We start from the raw sequence: 20,509 nt of genomic DNA on the forward strand, positions 1-20,509 counted from the left end.
CCAGCACTGGGGCCATCAGAGTCCTTCAAGCAAACAGATTTCAGGAGGCCTCGTGTTTGGGAACATATATTATTTACCATAACTGTTCCTCTAGGGTTTTTTGTCCTTCAGAGCCAATCTCATTTCTTTTTATGGGGAATTTCAAGTAGAAGCGATGACATCCAAATGACTTTAGCAGCCAAAGCACAGGGCTGGCAGAACAGAAGTAGAGTTGTACAATACAATTCAGCCTGCTGGGGCTCTACATGACTGGGTTATTTTGCCCAAGAATTTGATGCGCATAAACTGCTCTACTGTAGTGCCAGAGATAAGTATGTGTGTGTAGTACAGAGGGATGGAAAGAAGCAAGATACGGGGTTACACACAAAGATGGGATCTTTCAAGACATCCACTGGGTTTCAGTTGCCTAATGAGACGCATTGGGGCAGCCTCCCTCATTAAGCACTAACATACTCCCACAGGTCAAAAGCCAAAACACAGGCATTCCTCGTGCTAAAGCTGAGGTCAAACAGCATGACATCACCGAGTATTCAAACGGTACAATCGGGAGGTGGGGGAAGAGTCATCCTTCGGGTTAAAAATAGAAAGAAGCAGTTATCTGAAACGATTTGATCCAAACCACAAGTCCGGGGCTCGAACGGAAGCAGACCGCAGCGTTTGGGTCCATTCCCTCGCCCTAGCGGGACGGATCCCGGCAGTTCGAGGGCGCGGGGACGTGCCGGGGAATGACAGCTGGAGGCGGGCAGCGGGGACTTACAGCTTCTTCTTCCACGCAGCAGCCTCCACTCGGCGTGCCAAGTATTTCAGAGTAAATAGGCACTCTCTCTATTCATAGAGAGCATCTATTAGGGCAGGAACACGTTACAAACACTCGGTATGATTCAGGACACAGCGGCAATTTATATCCTGCCGTGTAATTATACCTTTTTTGGTCGCGCAAAACGCTCGCCGTACGGCCGGCCAGTGGGCAGCCCGCGCTGGGGGCCGACACCGGCGGCCCCCCCCCACCCTTCCCGCAGCACCGCGGCCGGGGGCGAGGGGAGGGCGGGCGGCAGAGCATTCCCCGGGCCGCCCCTAGCAACCCGACCCGCGTGCCTGCAGCACGGCATCGCACGGCCCCGGACGCGGCTCGTGCGAGGCGAACACGAAGGAAATAAAAAAAAGGAAAAGGGAAAAGAGGCGCGGGGGTGCTCCGGGCCGGGTGGAGTGGGGGGGGGGAGGTGGAGGGGGCGGGCGGAGGAATGCGGAGCCAGGGGTCAGGGCCGCTCCGGGGCGGCGGCGGCGGGCGCGCGGGGCGGGGCGGGCGGGCGGCGCGGCGCGCAGGAATGCGCGGAATGTCGCTGTTTGTCCGCGGCCCCATTCAGCCCATTGGCGGAGCCGTGCCGCCGCCGCCTATAAAGGGGCGCTCGGGCCGGAGCTCGGCAGTCACGCAGCGCTCTCCCGCCGGTCTTAGAAGCGGAGCAGCCACTGCCGGCCAGGCACCGCACCGCGCTGCCGAGAGAAGCCTCGCCGAGAAACTCTCCTCCTCGACCCGTCTCATCGCACCGCAGCCTCAGCATGTTCCCCTCCAGCCTCGCCGTCGCCCTGCTGCTCGCCCTCCTCGGCCCGGTAAGTGCTGCCGCCACTCGCCCCGCTTCCTCCTGCCCGTTGTCCCGCTCCGACGGCGCGGCTGACGGCCTCTCCCCCGTCTGTCCCCGTGCTCAGGAGGTGCGCGGCCAGGAGTGCAGCGCGCAGTGCCAGTGCAGTACGGAGCCCGGCCCCAGCTGCCCCGCCGGCGTCTCCCTGGTGCTGGACGGCTGCGGCTGCTGCCGCGTCTGCGCCAAGCAGCTGGGCGAGCTGTGCACCGAGCGCGACCCCTGCGACCACCACAAAGGGCTCTTCTGCGACTTCGGCTCCCCCGCCAACCGCCGCATCGGCGTCTGCACCGGTGAGTGGGGCCGCTGAGACGGCAGGGCGGCGGGGAGGGGGTGCCCGGCTGCGCGGCTCGGTGTGTGACCGCCCGCCTCCCCGCCTGCCCTCGCAGCTCGGGACGGAGCGCCCTGCGTCTTCTCCGGCATGGTGTACCGGAGCGGCGAGTCCTTCCAGAGCAGCTGCAAGTACCAGTGCACCTGCCTGGACGGCGCGGTGGGCTGCGTGCCCCTCTGCAGCATGGACGTCCGCCTGCCCAGCCCCGACTGCCCCTACCCGCGGCGGGTGAAGCTCCCCGGCAAGTGCTGCGAGGAGTGGGTGTGCGACGAAGCCAAGGAGCAGACGGCGGTGGGACCCGCGCTGGCCGGTGAGTGGGCATCCCGCTTCGGTTGGCAGCCTGAGGGGGAGGGGGCATCTGCGTGGGGGCTGACGTGGGTCTACTTTGGCAGCTGGAGCCCAGCAGTGAGTGGGGTCGTTTTTCAGGTGGCTGCTTGAATTTCTCTGGGAGGGGTGGGAGCATCCAGCAGGGTGCGATTTTGGACGGTGGGCTCACCCCTGTTGTCTGGCCCCTGCAGCCTACAGACTGGAAGACACTTACGGCCCAGACCCCACCATGATGCGTGCCAACTGCCTGGTGCAGACCACTGAGTGGAGTGCTTGCTCCAAAACCTGTGGCATGGGCATCTCGACCAGAGTCACCAACGATAATGCCTTCTGTAGACTGGAGAAGCAGAGCAGATTGTGCATGGTCAGACCTTGCGAAGCTGACCTGGAGGAGAACATCAAGGTAAAGAGTCTCATCCTTAACAAATGATCTTCCAGGGTGCTTCTATTTCCTGGCAAAAAATCTTACTGAAAAACGTAGAAAAACGTAGAGTTCCGACAGTCAGTTTCAACTGCTTGAAATTTGAGCTTTGCTCCAGAAGTGAATAATGTACAACTAAACGCTCTTAATACCTACATAGTACCATAATGTGCAAGTGAAGTACCTTTGCCTTTTGAAAATGCAACCATTAGTAGTGCATCTGCCTGCTCTTAACCATGCAAGCTTAGTGTCCTATCAAAGCCTACCTTCTAAACATGTTGTATTCACTTGTGTCCTAACAGAAAGGCAAAAAGTGCATTCGCACCCCAAAAATCTCCAAGCCCGTCAAGTTTGAGCTGTCTGGCTGCACCAGTGTGAAGACCTACAGAGCTAAGTTCTGTGGTGTCTGCACCGACGGGCGCTGCTGCACACCCCACAGAACAGCCACCCTCCCTGTGGAGTTCAAGTGCCCTGATGGAGAGATCATGAAAAGGAAAATGATGTTCATCAAAACGTGTGCCTGTCACTACAACTGCCCTGGAGACAATGACATCTTTGAGTCTCTGTACTACCGGAAGATGTATGGAGACATGGCATAAAGCCAGAAGGAGACGCTATCTAGATTCTCAACTTGAACTGATTTGCATCTCATTTTGTAAACATGATTCAATAGCACAAGGTATTTAAATCTTTTTTTTTTTTTAATTTCAACAAACTGCTCCATGTGGCTTAAGACGATTCGTCTACTGACCCCAAACGGTGGTTTGGAGAAGGTAAAACAGACCGTGGAACCACAGCAAGACACAGCTTCAGAACATGCTGTTCATGAGGTGGTGCGAAGGGGCTAAGGGAAATGCATGGGAGAAGCAGACTTAAGTGAATGTTCCCTTAATGTGGTACAGTGTTTTTTTTTCATCTGGTAGTGCAATTGAGAAGGAGTCCAGAAGCATGTTTGCTGACACAGGTTTAGTGACAGCAGCAGCTGGAATGCAAACCCTCACCTAGCAAAGTGTGAAGTAGAAGGTGTTCTGTTTAGTCAGGACCGTAATGTTTCAGCTCTGACGCTCTGATTCACGTGGCTTGGTCAGCAAGAATCAGAATTGTGTCTATTAGACTGGACAGCTTGTGGCAGTTAAGTTACCTGCAACAAGCTACTTTTTATTAATATTGTAAATACTGTGTATATATATTTGTACAGTTATCTAAATTAATTTAAGTTTTGTGCCTATGTGTAATGCTTTGATATTTCAATGATAGCTTTTTTTTTTTTTTTTTTTTTGGAACAAGATAGGTAGGATCTAAAGCTTGTCTGACAATGCATTCAAAGTATGAAATGGATTCTTTAGTGGAAACTGCTCAGAGCAAAATGATGAGTGGAGAGTGTTGGACTTGAGATGCCTGTATCTTTACGAAGCACTCGTCTGTCTGGCAAAATGCGTCTACCTCCACTTTACTGATCAAGTGGCTTTAAGAAAAATGGCTCTTCTGTAGCTAATCAGTCTTTCCACTTGAGTGTTTGTTTCTTTCTTTGACTATGGCTCTTTTTGGACAGTTTATTTGTTGAGAAGTGTGACCAAAAGTTACATGTTTGCACCTTTTTAGTTGAAAATAAAGTATTTATTTTTTTTATATAAATGGTTTGACATCTCATTTATCTTCACTCTTACCTTGTATATTTCTCAAGGAGCTTTGCTTTGCACTAGGTAAAAAATCCAAGTGATGTAAATTTTCCTTCTCCAGAAACACACTCTGAAATGATCACTTATCTTATGGTCTCTTGTTCTGTAGATAATGAGTCAACTATAGTATACTCCTCTGAATTTGGATGGAGGGAAAGGCCAGGGTGGTTCTGCCAAGCCAAGTATCACATTAGAATGTGCTGCAGGTTCCTTAAGCATCATGTAGCGCCTTTAAAATGAGCCAGCTGATCACTGTAGTATTCAACCCCTGTTATAATAATCCATGCAACGTGCTTAGTCTTACGGTGGTGTTTCATTGGATATGACTCCTGTTTCAGCCACGGATACTTCAAAAACTGACCTGAGTCAAATCCAGAAGTCCAAACTCTGGTAGAATTTTCAGTGAGGAGTTAATGAGCTTTATCATATGAGTCGTAGAATAATATGGGTTGGAAGTGGCCTCTTAAGATCTTCTGATTTAAATTTCTTGCAATGCAGTGTTGACTTGCATATTTTTCTACCCAAGTGAGCACCCTGCTATGGTTTGGTAGATAGAGTACTGAATTTAAAAACAGAATATCTGGATTATCTTCCTGCTTAATGACTAGGGGCAAATAGTTTTCATTGCCAGTTTGGCTTGTAAGATATCCTTTGATACCGTAAAATATCCTCTTGCAGGCCAACAGATTGGAAATGCTGTAAGAGCTACACATTCTGATGATGGTCCAAGCATTCAAGTTAAGCAGAAACTGGAAGAACAGTTGAGACTCTTCAGTGGTCCTACATTTAGTAACAGACCTTGCTCCTTTATTAAGACTAGGGAATTCTTTGAATTTAAAAGTAACCTTTGTACTAGAAGCATTAGTTTTTGTTTTCAGAAAAAACACATGCTCTCCAACAAGAATCCTTTTCAGGCAAACAAGTTCAATCTGGAATTTCCTGGTGGTGAAAGAATGTTAGCTTACAAAAATGTCCATCCTTCTTGAGCACCTTCCAAGCCCATTGATTTCAGCTAGCATTAGCAGCAAATCAGTATAACACCAGCTTTGCCTAATGATGGACAGCAGGGTTCTAAACAAATAGGAAGTCAGCAGGAGTCTTTCCAGTGGCCTCACCAGACTGTGCATAAGGCCACAGAAGCATTTCCCCTTCCTTTCAAAAATACAAGGAATTTTCCTGGCATGAGGAAGTGGCCTTCTGTTTCCCATAAGAAATAGTTTTGGGTAGCATCTGGCTCTTACACTCCCTGAGACTCTAGCATTTCTCTCTCTTTCCTTTTTTTTTTTTTTTTTTTTTTTTTTTTTTTAGGTTATGAATGCGATGCAACCATTCAGTTCATCCTGGAAACACTTCAAACGTCCATACAACCACAAGGATTGGTTGTCCAACCGCTACTGTGTCTCCGCCCCCAAATATTAAAAGTCTAGTTCCAGCAGGGGCAGGACATGCGTGGACTTCATTCATAGACATCCCTGATGAAGCTCTCAGTAGCAGAGGAACAAAAAGAGGCACAGTAGATCTGGCAGGTTGGGTTTAACACCCCTAGAGACAAGGTATTTGTGATGATGCTCAAACCCATTGCTTAAAAACCTACACTGTGTTCTTTTAAAGTGGTCAGAACTGACACTAGGCATTATAACGAATGACCACCTAACGTCAGCCTTGTGTGTCTCCTGACTGGCTCTTGAGATTCACCCAGGTTTTGCTTCTAAGGCAGGGGCGTTATCACAGACCCAGCAGCACAGTGGCATCCCCTGCCACTGCCCACCAGTTGTGTCTGGCATATGCGGACTGCTGACAGGCAGAGGCACTCTGCTTCAGAATGGGCCACCTGTAGCTCAAGACACCCATAGAAATGGTACCTCACAAGCAGCTCAAAACTATGATCTCTTTATCATCTGCTTTGCCCCCTATCTGACAAATTACCACACTGCCTCACAGGCCAGAGAAGTAGGAAGAGGCTTCCTGCTAGAATATTTTAATGATGCTTTGCTCTTGTTGCTGTGAACTAAAGTAAGGATGTATGTTGCAGATACAAATGTGTTTAGCAAGTTGTTACTCTCGCCTGAATGTGTCAAGGATTGTACATTTCAGCTATCACTGCAACATAATGATTTACAGTCCTTTTCCAAGAACATGTGTCGTCTTCTGGCAGAAGCATGCATTTCACAGACTTCACAGGCACTAGACTTCTGAAGATTTTTACCTCTGAAGGTAAAGAAATGTAAATAATTTCCTTTAGGATCTCCTGGAGGTGTAGGCATGTATCACACAGCGTGTACAACTTTCTGTCAAAGATATCCTGGGAAAAAAGGAGCCCTTGTGTGGAATTTATGGCATCTTAAATAATGGTTAAAATGTGGGTTTTTCAGCCATAAAAGTGTTTCCTGATTTCATTCTTCATGCCCAAGATATATGGATGTGAGAGCAAAAACTCGACTTCAAAAATCATAAGGCACTTTCACATGGGATAGAAAGTTGGTTCGCATTCCTTCCAGAATACCTTGTTTGAGGAGTTTGCTTTTGGATGTTTGAGTTTGCATCCTCAGAAAATTCTGTGATGTGGGTATGCTGCTGCTCTTTTAAAATACCTTATTCATATCTGAAGATATATTCAATTAAATGACTGTCTCCTTAAAATGGATCTCCAACAATACCAATAACACAGTACATAAAGCACCACTGTAAAGCCAGTACTTATTAAATAAGTGATACCCAATTAATCACTAAACAGGAATTCAAGGTGGCTAGAGCTCAGAGTATCAAATCATCTTTGAAATAGCTCTGAGCCATCATATTTTAGAATTTTGTCCCGTAACACATTTGCATGGATTTGCAGCTCAGCTTTCTAACACAAGACAGATGTGAACAACAGACATGGATTATATCCCTTTCATATGAAATAGGTTCTACTGTCCAGATGGAAATAAGTCAGATTCATCTGAGCTAAGAAGCATCCACAAGACACTAGTTAAGAAACTCTTTAAGAATGATCTACTTTTAGTGATCCATAACCACACAGGAACAAATAAGTCTTTGAACAGTATCCAGCTGTTTGTCTCACAAAGCTGGAGACTCAGCTGAGAAAGCTGACTTTTGGGCACATCTCTAGAAATAGCATACTCCATATCATTTGTGTTTTGTTTTGTTTTGTTTTTCATATAGCATAGCTTTTTCAGACATCATACTTGAGGAAAGTACTATTACACTGAAAAGGACATTAAATGTAAGAAGGCACAGCAATATTCTTACCTAAACATAATAATTAAACCATTCTGACTTTGCATCCTACCACCAAAAACACTGTTTAAATGTGGCTTTAACTGATATTATACTATGCCTGCATATGGAAATAGTTAGCAAGGAGAAGCTGGGATGAAATACCAGTATAAGGCTTTGCCCAAAACCCAAGAAGAATCTGAGAGAGGAAGTAGCTCAGTTAACTTATTTTTCCTCTCATTTTCCACTTCTTTCCTCCCTGCAGTTCCTTTGATTCATGCCCATAAATGGACATACCAAAAACCACCACATTCTCACAGTGTTTTTCAGCCTGAGTGGAACCAGGAAATGCCAGGAATTTCTTCAGAGAACCTGCTCCCAAACTGTGCTAAAACCTTCAACACATTTGGAGTTTGAATGCAGTTTAGAAGCATGACTAAGGCTCCATCTCCACTGCATGATCCAGAACTGCTCCTGTGTGGAGAGACAGCAGCTTGCAGTCACTGCCTCCAGCCCAGGCTGCCTCAGCTCTTCATTCTCATCTGAGCCCATTCCTCCTGAGCAGCAAACCAGGTGCAGTACTGAAAGACCCCCCAGAAAACTCAGGCTGTGCAGTGTGACAGCATTCCTCAGCTACTATGCATTACTGAGGCAGTGCCAAATGCATTCACTTAATGGCACGTAAATCCAAGCCTAACAGTGGCAGTGTTTATGCAGAGGGAAGCAGCCTCACAAGCTGGACCAGCAGGTTGCTAACATAGCACTGCAGGGTAAACGCAGCCCAGTGGTGCCTCCATTCATTGCTTGGTCGTATTAATTGGGCCACTAAAAGAGACACACAATCCAAACTGTTTGCTGCTGTAAATTAGTCCTATTAAAAGCAGATATTTAACAGCTTTCAGCAGCTACAAAATACGTTCCCTACTCCTGAACTAGAGGCTGAGAACAAGCTGCTCAGCTGGTTTTCAGGATTTAAGTGTAATTTAAGCTGGGATATCTGCACATGCATTGCTTCAGGCCCAACGGTTGCCCAAAGTCTTGTTGCTGGAGAAGTTCAAGGAATTGCACTGGGATGAGTGTCTTGGAAGGCTCCCTGCAGGACATGAGCTGGCACCATGGCATTGCTGGGCAATAAGCAACTGCAGGAGCACAAATTACTCAACAAAGCCTTCTGTAAACAGCTGGAAGTATAACCAACGAGACAAGAGATAAGCCGCTGTGTCTGGTAAATGAATGTCACAAATATCATTTTCACAAATCCCCAATTTCTTCCACCTTAAATTTAGTCAGCATTGGAGTTCACTGAATTCAGTGGAAGTGAATCTTGGTTTTCACTTAATATTCAACACCACTTGTGCAAGAGGGGAAACATGCAGAACAATGGAAGTAACAGTCACATTTATCCTTTTCTGTTTAGAACCTATTGTGCTTGTTCCAAGTCAAAAAGGCCGAGGTCAGGAAGTTGATGAACAGACAAGGACAATAGACAGGACAAGGGGAAACGGACAGAAACTGCAGCACAGGAGGTTCCGCACGAATGTGCGCAAGAACTTCTTTGCGGTGAGGGTGACGGAGCACTGGCACAGCTGCACAGGGGGGTTGTGGGGTCTCCTTCTCTGGAGATATTCAAGACCCGCCTGGACGCCTACCTGTGTGACCTGGTGTAGGGAACTGCTTTGGCAGGGGGGTTGGACTCGATGATCTCTTGAGGTCCCTTCCAACCCCTATGATCCTATGATTCTCACATCATGTGTGATAGAGTTAATGAAGAAGGCCAGCACACTGGAGATTGCTGTGAGATTCTCTCAATAGGTTTCCCTTGAACACTGTAGCTGTAGTTGTTGCACAACTGAGAGGACTTAACCAGATCAGGATTTTCCTCTATGTGAGACTCCAAAACTTTCTATGAGATGGAATATCTATGTTTCCTTCCATTCATGGCTCCTTCCAGCCACAGCTCAGATGATAAGTAGACCCACTGGAAAGAGCTCCAGATCAGAACATACCCCAGTCAGTGATCCCAAACGTATACCAGCATTGCCAGTGCCCACAATAAAATTGGCATCAACACTGCAAGGGAGGGAAGCACTAAGTTTGCTTGCTGTGTTATATGTTCAGCATTGCTGCTCATGCTTAAGCTTTGTAGCAGTAATAAACAGCAATGGAATAATGCCATTTTGTGATAGTATTGGATACACAATAAAACCAGAAAGAACCAGATCTTTAAAGCTAGACTGCATAGGATACATCTGGTAGAAGGATATCCAATATGGTCCCACCTTACACACACATGCATAGGAGCTTTCTGTATTATTCAGCTATCCTCATGAGGATGCAGGTATCATATAAATGTGTCTCCTCATAGAGTAATCTGCTTTACAAACTTGACTGTATTCATTCCGCTTTGGAAAACTGTATACAATTGGGATTGTTAGTACTGGCTTTTCTGACTTCTGCAAGTGTATAACGAATGTTACAAAGCTTTGAAGTACAGCTAATCTTTAGAGAGCAATAACTCTCAGGGTAAAAACATGCTTTCTGTATCAAAAGTCAATTGGCTTCCTAGATGCAGAATTTCACACAATTGAAAAGCAAATTATGGACTCCTCATGCGTTGTTTTTTTTGGCTTTTGCCCCACATTCTCAACAGTCATGAACAACGCAATGTAGAAGCTATATAAATATTTTCTAGCAACTGTGCATAGATGCTCCCCCCACTCCTCACACACGTGCACAAACCACAGCCAGAGGTAAACATGCATTGTAATGCTGTCTGATAGCATCTTCTGCTGAATGGTGAAGTCTGGTTGTGAGATGCAGCAGGTACTTGCTCCAAATAGTTACCTATTCTGTCAAAGATTTTTCTGCATAATTAGATTTCATTGAACTAGTCTTCATATGGGTTTCTACCTCTCTGTCTACACTGTGAAAACCTGTGGGCTACCGGCATTGCTTGGAAACCATCTGCTCTTTCGTCCCAACAGTCAAAAAATAAGGATTTGAAGCATGTACTCCTTTGGAGCATATGCAGAGAAGGGCCAGAAAAAATTGATCCAAGGGAAGGAAATGAGGATAGGTTGAGAGAGCTGTGGCTGGTCAGCCTGGTGAACAGAAGGCTCTGGCAAAATCTGATGACTGCCTATTAGGATCTCAAAGGAGGCTGTAAGAAAAAGGGCAGACTTTTCAGCAAGATTTGTGGTGACAGGACAAGGGGAAATGATTTCAAACCGAAGGAGGAGATATTTAGGCTGGATATAAGGAAGAAGTTTTTACAGTAAGAGTTGTGAGGCGCTGGAACAGGCTGCCCAGAGAGGTGGTGGATGCCCCATTCCTGGAGACACTCAAAGTCAGGCTGGACGGAGCTCTGAGCAATCTATCTAGCTCCAGGTGTCCCTGTTCATTGCAGGAGAGTTGGACTAGACGACCCTTAAAGGTCCCTTCCAACTCAAACGATTCTATGATTCTGTGATTTGTGCTCTGGGTGCCTGCATTTTGTCTGCCTGCTCCTCATAAACAAGGCTAAGGAAAAAGTCACTCTGACGTTTAGTTCACTAGTGCATTTATACATACACACACACACAGCTGTTGATAGCTAGTGTCGGAAGCACGGCGACATGAGCCCGATGCTCAGCCCAGCCAGCACCGGATGCACGGCCCTACGCAGCCCCATTGCAGCACCTCGGCAGCAGAGCGCGCATCGCCTCGCGGTGCTCTGGGGCCGCTCGGTGCCTCCGCTGCAAGTGCCGCTTCCCGGCATCACACCGACACCGCGTGGCCGCTCGGCCGCACGCTCGCTGCTCTCTGCCGGCTTCGCCTCCGCTCAGCTGCAGGTAAACGGCCTCGGCACGCTCAGTTCACTTCCCATTTGAAACAATTCCTGTTTTGTTGAGGGTAGTAACATAGTAACATAGAATCATTAGGGTTGCAAAACATTACTAAGATTATCTAGTCCAACCATCAACCCATCCCCACCGTGCCCACTAAGTCATGTCCCTCTCAGTGTAACACGCATCCCTCCCTTGAACGCCTCCAGGGACACCACCTCCCTGGGCAGTCTGTTCCAATGCCTCACCACTCCTTCCAGGAAGAAATATTTCTTAGAAGAAATACAATTAAGGCCATTCCCACTCATTCTATCACTGTTATCTTGAAGAAGGCAATGCCCACCTCACCACAACCTCCTTTCAGATCACTGTAGAGAGCTATAAGGTTTCCCCTGAGCCTCCTCTTCTCCAAATGCCACAATACCCACATGCTGCAATATATCCATTAGCTGTCAGCAGGAGGTTCATAAAAATAATCTGGGAGAGAAGTGTATTTATTAAAGGCAATAATAAAGAAAAATATGTTTTAAATATCTTGCTCTTTATGCCTCCTAGAAACTCATTAACCCTCATAATCTCAAGAACTTGGATGAGCAGGGCTCACTTCCTTAGGCGGGTACAGCTTCACACATGGGTATCAAGGATCTATTAGCAATCCATTTAATTACCTTATGTAATTACATCTCTTTCTCCTGCCGACTAATTATGTTACAAAAAGTTTTTACACTAAATTGTTGAAAGGGAAACTCACATCCTTGCTGACTTCTTTCAGCATGCCTAGACAATGAGTCGTGTCCATTTTGTGTAGGTTTGGGCTGGTGAATGGGATCTTGAGTCTGAAGCTCTGGGTCTAACCCAAACCCAGTGTAAAAATCCTCTGATCCGGCTCCTTAGTTAAGACCTGATTCTGCTAAATGGATTTGGGTGTGCAAATGAGGTCCGCAGTGTACAAGTATGGCTCTGAAGCTGCTGTTTGGAGAACCCAGATTAGGTAAATATTTCTTTCGCAGTTTGCTCTTAGGCAGAAAGCTCAGCACACCCTTTTCTCCCATTAAAGGTGGAAGCTCAGCCAAGCAAATCTTAGGACATTTTCAGTTTATCTTCTTTCCCTAGCATTGCATTCCCCTAGAAAATGTTTTATGTTCGAATTCTGTCTTAGCACAGCAGCCCCAGCTGTTTTCAGGTTGGCTTTGGTATTCTTATCACCCAACAAAATATTTGCCTATATATTAAGTGTCACCTCTTGCACCATCAAAATCTGTTACATATTAGGTATCAGAGAAAACAAACTTCCAAAACAAGGGCTAAAATCAATGTATATTCTGTTTTTAGGGTAAGCTTTTAATAAGATCTTCGCCATCTACCAAATCCCCACCATCTATCTTGTTATTTATAATGGGAAATATGCCCTTTTTCTGTATCTGTCAAACTTTTTGAGCTATAACAATATTTTGGTTGTTTTTTCTTTTATGAAAATACAAATTATTATTTGCAGCTAGTAAAGCCAGTTCCCTCCAACTCTCCCCACACCGTCCCTCTTCTGAGGCTTATTTAGTAATAGCACAGCTCTGTGATTTTTGTGCTTCAGTTATCACTCCATAGAGTCTCATCCTCCTCTCAAAGGCAGTCTCCACATGTCCCTTTCCCATCAAATGGTCATACTTCCTTGCTAAACCACTAAAAGTACAGCATTTATTTCTCCAGCACAGGTATCTGTGTGCCTTTCTGCTTGTCTACAGGTGCAGTTCATATGTCCATACTGGGAAGAGGTTGTTACTTGATTAGTTGTCTTGCTCTTAAGGCATTAATTTCCCTTTTTTATTTTATTATTTTATTTTATTTTATTTTATTTTATTTTATTTTATTTTATTTTATTTTATTTTATTTTATTTTATTTTATTTTATTTTATTTTATTTATTATCGTTTGTTCAATTTGCTGTTCGTTTATGTTTGTATCGTAGTTTGGGGCTTTCAAACACTCCAGAACAAAGGAATACCTCAGTTGGCCAAGCTTGCCTGAACATTTTCACAGCCTACAGGTAACATACAAATCCAAGATTAACACAGTTTAAGCTCTAGACATCTAGGTATCCTGACCCAAATACACACAGGACTGACTCCCTGTCACTTAGAAATCAAACACTCACTCCAGATGTGTGGCAACATAGTGCCTGCTTACTAGCCACCTTAAGTCCTAATCTCACCATCTGCAAAGGCTTTTGTCTGAGCCAAACTGGACTGTAGCAAATGTACTCATAGAAGCACAGAATTTTATTTATTTATTTATTTATTGTGTGATTTATGTGTACTCTTATCTTAAGCTCCACATCCCTTTTCCTTGTAGGTAGGTCTTCTTACTTGTAAGCCTTTGGATTTGCAATTATTTCTTTGATGGCAAAAATGTCCAGCTTTCATAAGTTTCTTCTAGGTGTGGTTGACTTATTTTGAAAAACCATCATTGCTTGGCAAAGGATTCCTTCAGCTCATTGCAGGAATCTCCACATTTTCACTGTTCAAGCTGCTACACACGAGCAACTATGTGTGTTGAATGCAACTTTCACCAGATGTTGTATCTATACAGCTGTCACAAACTATTTTCCAAGAGTTAAAGCTATCTCAGCTCCCTGACGACAAGGCCATGGAGATCACACATCATTTTAACAGACTCTTTGAACTCAGACCCAGCTGGTGCAGAGGTCTAACAACTGCTGCCTTCTTCCTCAAGGTGTTTTTTGATCTTCCAAGATCTGTTTGCCTTACCCTGGGACCACTGAGAATATGCCAACTAACCCAGCCCTGCTAAAACTCTCCACTCCTCCATGTCAACAGTGATTCAGTCCAAGTCCTATGCCCTGGAACCTGACATCTGCAGCCAAGTTTGTTGACTTAACTTACAGTATTTACCGCCTGCTCCATTAGCTAAGTTTCCTCTGAAGTCATGAATGTTTGTTGTCATACCACCATCCACATCCCTAGATTGATTCCCAAATATTTTGGCTTGCTGTGCTCTGGTTTTGTGGCATACAGGGGCAAGGGGTCTCTCTCTTTTTTTTTTTTTTTCAGGAAGCTATGGACAGCCTTGTTTATATTATGTGAACTAGAAGTTCTCATCCATTTTTTACCGAGAACAACTACGGTTCCCAATGATAAAGAGTCGATACAGAGTCACAGGCATTTCTGCCCTGTTTGAAGCCAGCAGTGGGATTTTACACACAACTTTAAGTGATTTGAGCTCATTTGGACAGGGAAAGAAAACTGTTACCATCTGCAGTGTAATTAGTTCCACTGCTATGTCTGATGCACAGCATATACAATAAGGTACATTTAAAGCACCCTCAGTCTGTCTACCATAAACTACCACAAGTATTTTGGATTCTTTGCACTCCAGTAATAGTCTTCCCAATGCTCTCATCTCTAGAACTTGTAGTAGGAGTGTTAGCTAATCACAAAAATGTGAAGTATTTCACAAAAAGCTTAGGAAAGTCCATTCTTTTCCAAGTGGTTTGCTTGGATTTCTATAGTCCTAGGGCCATATTTCTTCAGAACATGTACACTGAGCAAAACAGATCTTTCCCTGTTACCTCAGATCAGACCAGGAGAGAGGCAGGTATCAGCAAGTGGAGCCGCATTCACTTTTATCCAGTCAAATGCATCCATAAGTGATTATTAAACTTCACAGCCTCCCTAAACCATTTTTTTGTTTTGAATATCAGAACCTAGTGTACATTAATTACTTTCTCCAGTGCAAAGTGGCTAATTACAGTTTCCACCTAGTAGAAGATCAGTAGCAAGGAATATAACTAAGATTTGGTGGTGGACTGTGCCACTTCATACAGCCAGTGGGTACAGGATTTGAAAGTGAATTTGTCATCTTGGGCAGTGCGCTCTCTACCACCTAGAAATCCAGATACAGAGGTTGGATGCTCTGCAAAGCTAAGGTTTCCAGCACAGGGAGGTGGAAAGAGACTCTAATGATTTCTCTTTCAAGCTCCAGGTGTTGACTGGTCTAAAGTACAGGTTTGCCAGGGAGCGGTGAGGGCAGAGCCCCACGTGTTATAGTTACAAGCAAAGGGCTCTTCTGCTGCCTTGTGAATGGGGCATATCATTCAAGAGCTTCAGGGTGACTCAGTTCCCACTGCATTTGTTGCATTTGAGCAGAGAAACTAAAAAGGATTAAGCCTGCAATAAACGGCAACTAATTTAACATACGTTGTGGCTGAATATGATAATTTGCAACGGCATCCCTTAAAATCTGTTTCCACGCTTCCATAATTATTCCAAGTTTGTCCATGGTCTCCATGGCAGCCTCTTCTGAGGCTGTAGGCAGGTGACTCATGGTGGTTCTTGGGGGAACTCCTTTCCAGAGAAGCCTGAGTCACAGGATGCCAGACCTGGACTGGTTTCCTGTCATACAGAGGTTCCTAAGCTATGGTGGACGAACCACTCATGACATACAAGCCACCTCAGTGTGATGCTCCCAGACAGCTGGATGTGGCCGCAGTATGAATGAGGGCGAGCAGGAGGTACTGCTGCTGCTGTCACTGGCAGTGGTGGCACCCAAACAAAATATTTGGGAACTTCTGCTTTAGTAAGGCTTCGGGTTCACATCCTGACCTTCAATTCCTCAGAAGGGCAAGAACAGTTTTCCACACCGCAGCAGTAAAAGGGCTGAGTATACTCCAGGATGGCTTCCTGACCCCATTAGCTGTGGGCACAGTACTATGGCAGCCAGCCAGTCATCTTTGCCATAGGAGAAATCCCTCAACGTGGCTGCACCAAGCACTCCCAGAGTGGTGGAATGCATAGTAGCTCATACAGCGTAGCAAAACTGTTAGGTCACAGCTTGAAGTGGTGATGGAGCAACTGATGAAGGGGTGGCTGGCCAAGGGAGCACAGGCAAATTGTTTGCACCTGTGCTTCCAACCTGACCAGAAGGGGTGGACCCAGGGTAGAGCTGCCCTGAGCTCATATAAGGACCAATCACTGAAGGAAGAGCATTGATTGGACCTAGACTACTTCTAAGGAGGACTGCTGTGTAGCTCGAGAGTCCTTCACCAGTTGAGTAAGGTCCACTCTTCTTTCTGTGATGTCTGTTGGCTTACCTGTAAGTGCTTTGCCTCATATTGCCAAGAACCTGACAGAAAGATTACTTGTTTTTTTGGGAAGGAGTAGAACATACTGGCACACAGGCCCTTTTAGCACTGTGCTTTGGTGTAGAGCTGGGAAGAAAGGAGGGTAGAAATGAGACCTTTCCTCCCAGCTGCATGCCCTAATCAAAAAGCTGCCGATTTAGGCTTTCTTTGCTATTCCTTTTTGTCTTCTGGCTGCCGTGAATCTCATTTTCCTGAAAAATAAGAAGTGCCATCCCATGCAGCAGAGGGGTAACTCCTTCTAGCCTGGTTTATATCCTCGTGTTTAAAGGGATATATCTGTACTCCAACTCTCCTCAGACTAAGGATGGCCAGGAACTCAGGCCACCTGCTCTCAGATGAGACTAAGCAGGCCTGGAAGGTGTTGCTACCAAGTGGCTGCTGCGTGCTGCATAGCAGCATGATGGCTGTGTTGAGGGCACGTTTGCTGGAATAGGTGCAGCAGGGAGATATTGCTCTTTTTTCTGTTTAACACAGTAGAAAGTATGAGGAGAGTGAGAGCAAGAAATCTCTCAGGTGCTAGTCAAGTGAATCACCTCATAGCTATGGAGAAGGAAGCAGTCAGCCCTGAGGGCGCAGCACCATTTGCACTGTGTCAGCAGCAAAACCGTTCTGAGATGTCCTCTTCTCCACTGTCCTACCACCCTAAAAAGTCTGGCCAATCAACAAGTCAGAATACAGGAAAAGTGGAAATTTCTAGCAGTGCCATGTCCCACACTCTGCTCAGTAACCACCCTTACTTAATGATCCTCAACTTTCATAGCTGCTTACCCTCCTTTCCAAAGTCTTCCCTAGGTCAAACCTACAGTGAGCTGTTCCATAAGGCATAACCTGTTCTAGAAACAGACATGATGGTCACTAATTATTTCAGCTGAAGAGAATCGGAAGAAACTTACTTTCAGCCTCTTTGTCCTATCCATACTTTAACAATAGAATCATTCCCACTGTTATGTGTTTTTCTGTCTCCCTCTTGTATCAGAGGCCAGACAGTATAGTTCTTTCTCCACAGACAGGCTTAGCTAATACAGTACCTTTGCTGGTAACTTCTATCTGTTACAAAAAGAAGCTGCTAGAATTTTGTCATCTTAAGGGAAGCAATCTGTCACAGTTCTTGACCATTATCCTGAATACTCTCACCCTCCAATAATGAATCTAACATTTCAATTAGAAATGTCTTAAGAAAGACACCTTCAACTTAAAAAGATTTACACCACCCTCCTAATCCCAAAACAAATGAAATATACATTGTTATATGCCTACACTGCTATTCAATTAGTCACAAGCATTTGGTGCAAAAAGAGTCACAAACAGCATACATCACCTGATATTTTTATTGGTCACAGGCAATGTTACGAAGATGTTACATTGAATAATGCTGTCACAGTAATGCTGTAATGTGAGGTTGCTACAACACATTTAAATTTCACACAGTGAAACTACTTCAGGAAAAAAAAAATAATGCTTATAACAGAAGATCAAAGAAATACATTTAGTTAAAACAAAAATGGTCCCGGGATATCAGCCCGCTCAAAATGAAGCTAATGGAAAAGCTTCTGTTGACTTCAGCAGGCTTTGAATCCAGCATCCAACTTGCCCTGACCAAGCCATAAGGTAAAATGCCTCTGATCTGTCGCAGGCTCTTCACTCTTCTAACGTATTTGTGCATGATGTATTTTCTTTTAAAATGAGACAATGTGTAATAGACTATGCCAAACTTAATACACAGCAGAGCTAATTTTGGCTCATCAGCTTCAGGGAGAGTAGAACTACGAAGGTGATAGCATGTGTACTGGGAAAGGAGGGAGTTACTACACTCCTGAGTGCCTGTAGCAGCTGTCTGTGTGGTCTGAGAGCTTCCAAGAAAGCTCATTATACGCTTCTGTGGGATCTGCATCTGGCAGTGTCTGCATTCAAGACAGGTAACTTATGTGAGCTGGAATTTGGATGATGTAGCAAGAAGAAGACAACTAAAAATAAACAGAAGATGTGGCTGTTTGCTGCCAACGAGCAGCCTGTGGACACTGACTTGTGGTGATAGGACATAATCATTTTACCATTCTGGCACCAATCTTTGTGTGAAGTTATCTTGGAGGAAAAACAAACTAACATGGGGGTGCATTTCAAAACCACAACAGACAAAATAAAGTACCAAATCTAAAAAGGTATAAATACAAATTTAATTTGAAGTAAGTCATTTCTGAGAGCTCAGAGATCTTTCTGAATTTCTGGATGAGATGATCATTCCTGCTCATTCTGAGGATGCACATCATAAAACATGCAAAATATGCATCAAACTCTGAAGAAGAGTTGGAGACACTAGAGGGCAGCAACGCACCAGCATACTCCTGCCAGCAGAACTCCATTAGCCAGGAGATTATTTCTTGCTGGGGAAGTTTGGTATAACAGTCTTGTCCCTTACCTCACGGTAGGTTCCTCTGTCACAGTGCTGCATTATTACACGAGACCCGAAACTCAGAATGTAACTCATGCTTCAAGGAATGTGCTGCTGTTTGTATTTCAATGGTCAAGAATGTAGTTATTTTCCAAAACTGTAAAATATTTGCTAGTTGGAATATTGACCACATTGATCATAACTTGTGCTTTATAAAACTCTCACTCCAGTGCATGTGATAGTTTTGTTTTTGTCTCAGATTGTGATGATCAAATATTGATAACATTTAACAATGGCCACGGTGCTATCATTTGCAAGGGTGAACACCAGGAGCTGCCACCCTGTGTTATATACACAGTCCATCAGGAGTCCCTGAGATACAAATATGGCACCCACCTTCCTCCCCACTGGCATTTTGGTCAAGAGTTCTCAAGAAAAATTCCAGCTTATTTAAAAAAAAAAAAAGTTTTCATCAATTAAAAATCCTATTTACAAATCTGTTGTAAAATGGCCAAAAATACTCCATAGGAAAAATCAGACAGTTTCAAAAGTTGGTAAGTACGTTTTTAACTGTAAAATGTCAGATACTGGTTGTTTTCTGTCTTGATAGAAGCTGAGTCCTGTAAGTAATTCTATATCTCTGACCCGAGCTATGTGAAACTTCATTCTCTCTTCAACCCAAAGCGATTCAGACCTCCCATCCTAATGGGAAAGAGGAGGAAAAGAAGGGTTTATGAAATGTCTTTTTTTTTCTGATATACATTTAATCAATTAGTAAAAAAAATTTTCATGTTTTATAATGACAGAGAGGAGTAACTGGTGGCAAACACCTAACAAACAAATAGAAAGCACTGGACTCTACAAATAATTATAAGCTTGTACAAATTCAGTACTTGCTGTTACTTCCTCAAGTATACAGAACTTGTAGTTGCATCAGTAGAAGCTGGTGATAATGAGGAGTGATAGGTGAGGTGAAACATCTACTCACCACCTCTATGATAAAGCTACTGCTGGAAACTTCGCTTTAAGTGGGTAGTTACTTGTGTAAATCTTCCCTATAGGACAGCAGACCTCCAATCTTCCATCTGTTTTATAGGGAGCACAGCTATGTACGTTCTCACCATAATGCTAAGGTACCTGACCCAGAAGCAATCAACGCTCTTCAAGGATATCTGCATCTTCTCCTTTAGGGATTTGATTTAACACTGAACCTCTTTTGTGGATGAATCATCTTTTCCTAGACACTCTTCATCTTTCTCAAATGATATGACTTATTTATTGACATTTTTCTCAAATGATATGATATTGCTGCTATATAAAAGCTATGTATGCATCGTACCGATTCTCCCAACATACCTATAAGTTTTGGTCTTTGAACAAGATACTTTTTCCCTTTAAGAATATATATACACATTTTAATACAATTCTGTTTACAAAAAAATACTATCCTCCCTCTCAAGATGATTATGACAGACTGTAGAGTTTTTACAGCCTTTAATTATCTAGTCACTGATACTGCAGCAGAATGAGC

General features: G+C 44.5%; 2 protein-coding genes across 2 annotated transcripts in view; one reads left to right on the top strand and one right to left on the bottom strand.

Annotated features, from left to right (window-relative positions):
• The first annotated feature begins 1,483 nt into the window (after positions 1-1,483).
• On the top strand, positions 1,484-4,348 carry CCN2 (cellular communication network factor 2). The gene is made up of 5 exons (XM_065733693.1): positions 1,484-1,608; positions 1,705-1,927; positions 2,024-2,275; positions 2,484-2,695; positions 3,016-4,348. The coding sequence occupies exons 1-5, from the start codon at positions 1,558-1,560 to the stop codon at positions 3,310-3,312; spliced, it is 1,035 nt and encodes a 344-aa protein (XP_065589765.1). The 5' UTR covers positions 1,484-1,557; the 3' UTR covers positions 3,313-4,348.
• A 13,553-nt stretch (positions 4,349-17,901) lies between these two features.
• ENPP1 (ectonucleotide pyrophosphatase/phosphodiesterase 1) overlaps positions 17,902-20,509 on the bottom strand; it is a 49,584-nt gene continuing 46,976 nt past the window's right edge. The window contains exon 25 of the mRNA XM_065733707.1: positions 17,902-19,680. Coding sequence (XP_065589779.1) covers positions 19,513-19,680 — 168 coding nt within the window. The 3' untranslated portion in view covers positions 17,902-19,512. The remainder of the gene's footprint in view (positions 19,681-20,509) is intronic.

Source organism: Cyrtonyx montezumae, unplaced genomic scaffold (assembly GCF_038088225.1).
Source record: "Cyrtonyx montezumae isolate F1298 unplaced genomic scaffold, pur_monq_1.0 scaffold_0, whole genome shotgun sequence".
In the NCBI taxonomy this organism is placed as follows: Eukaryota; Metazoa; Chordata; class Aves; order Galliformes; family Odontophoridae; genus Cyrtonyx; species Cyrtonyx montezumae.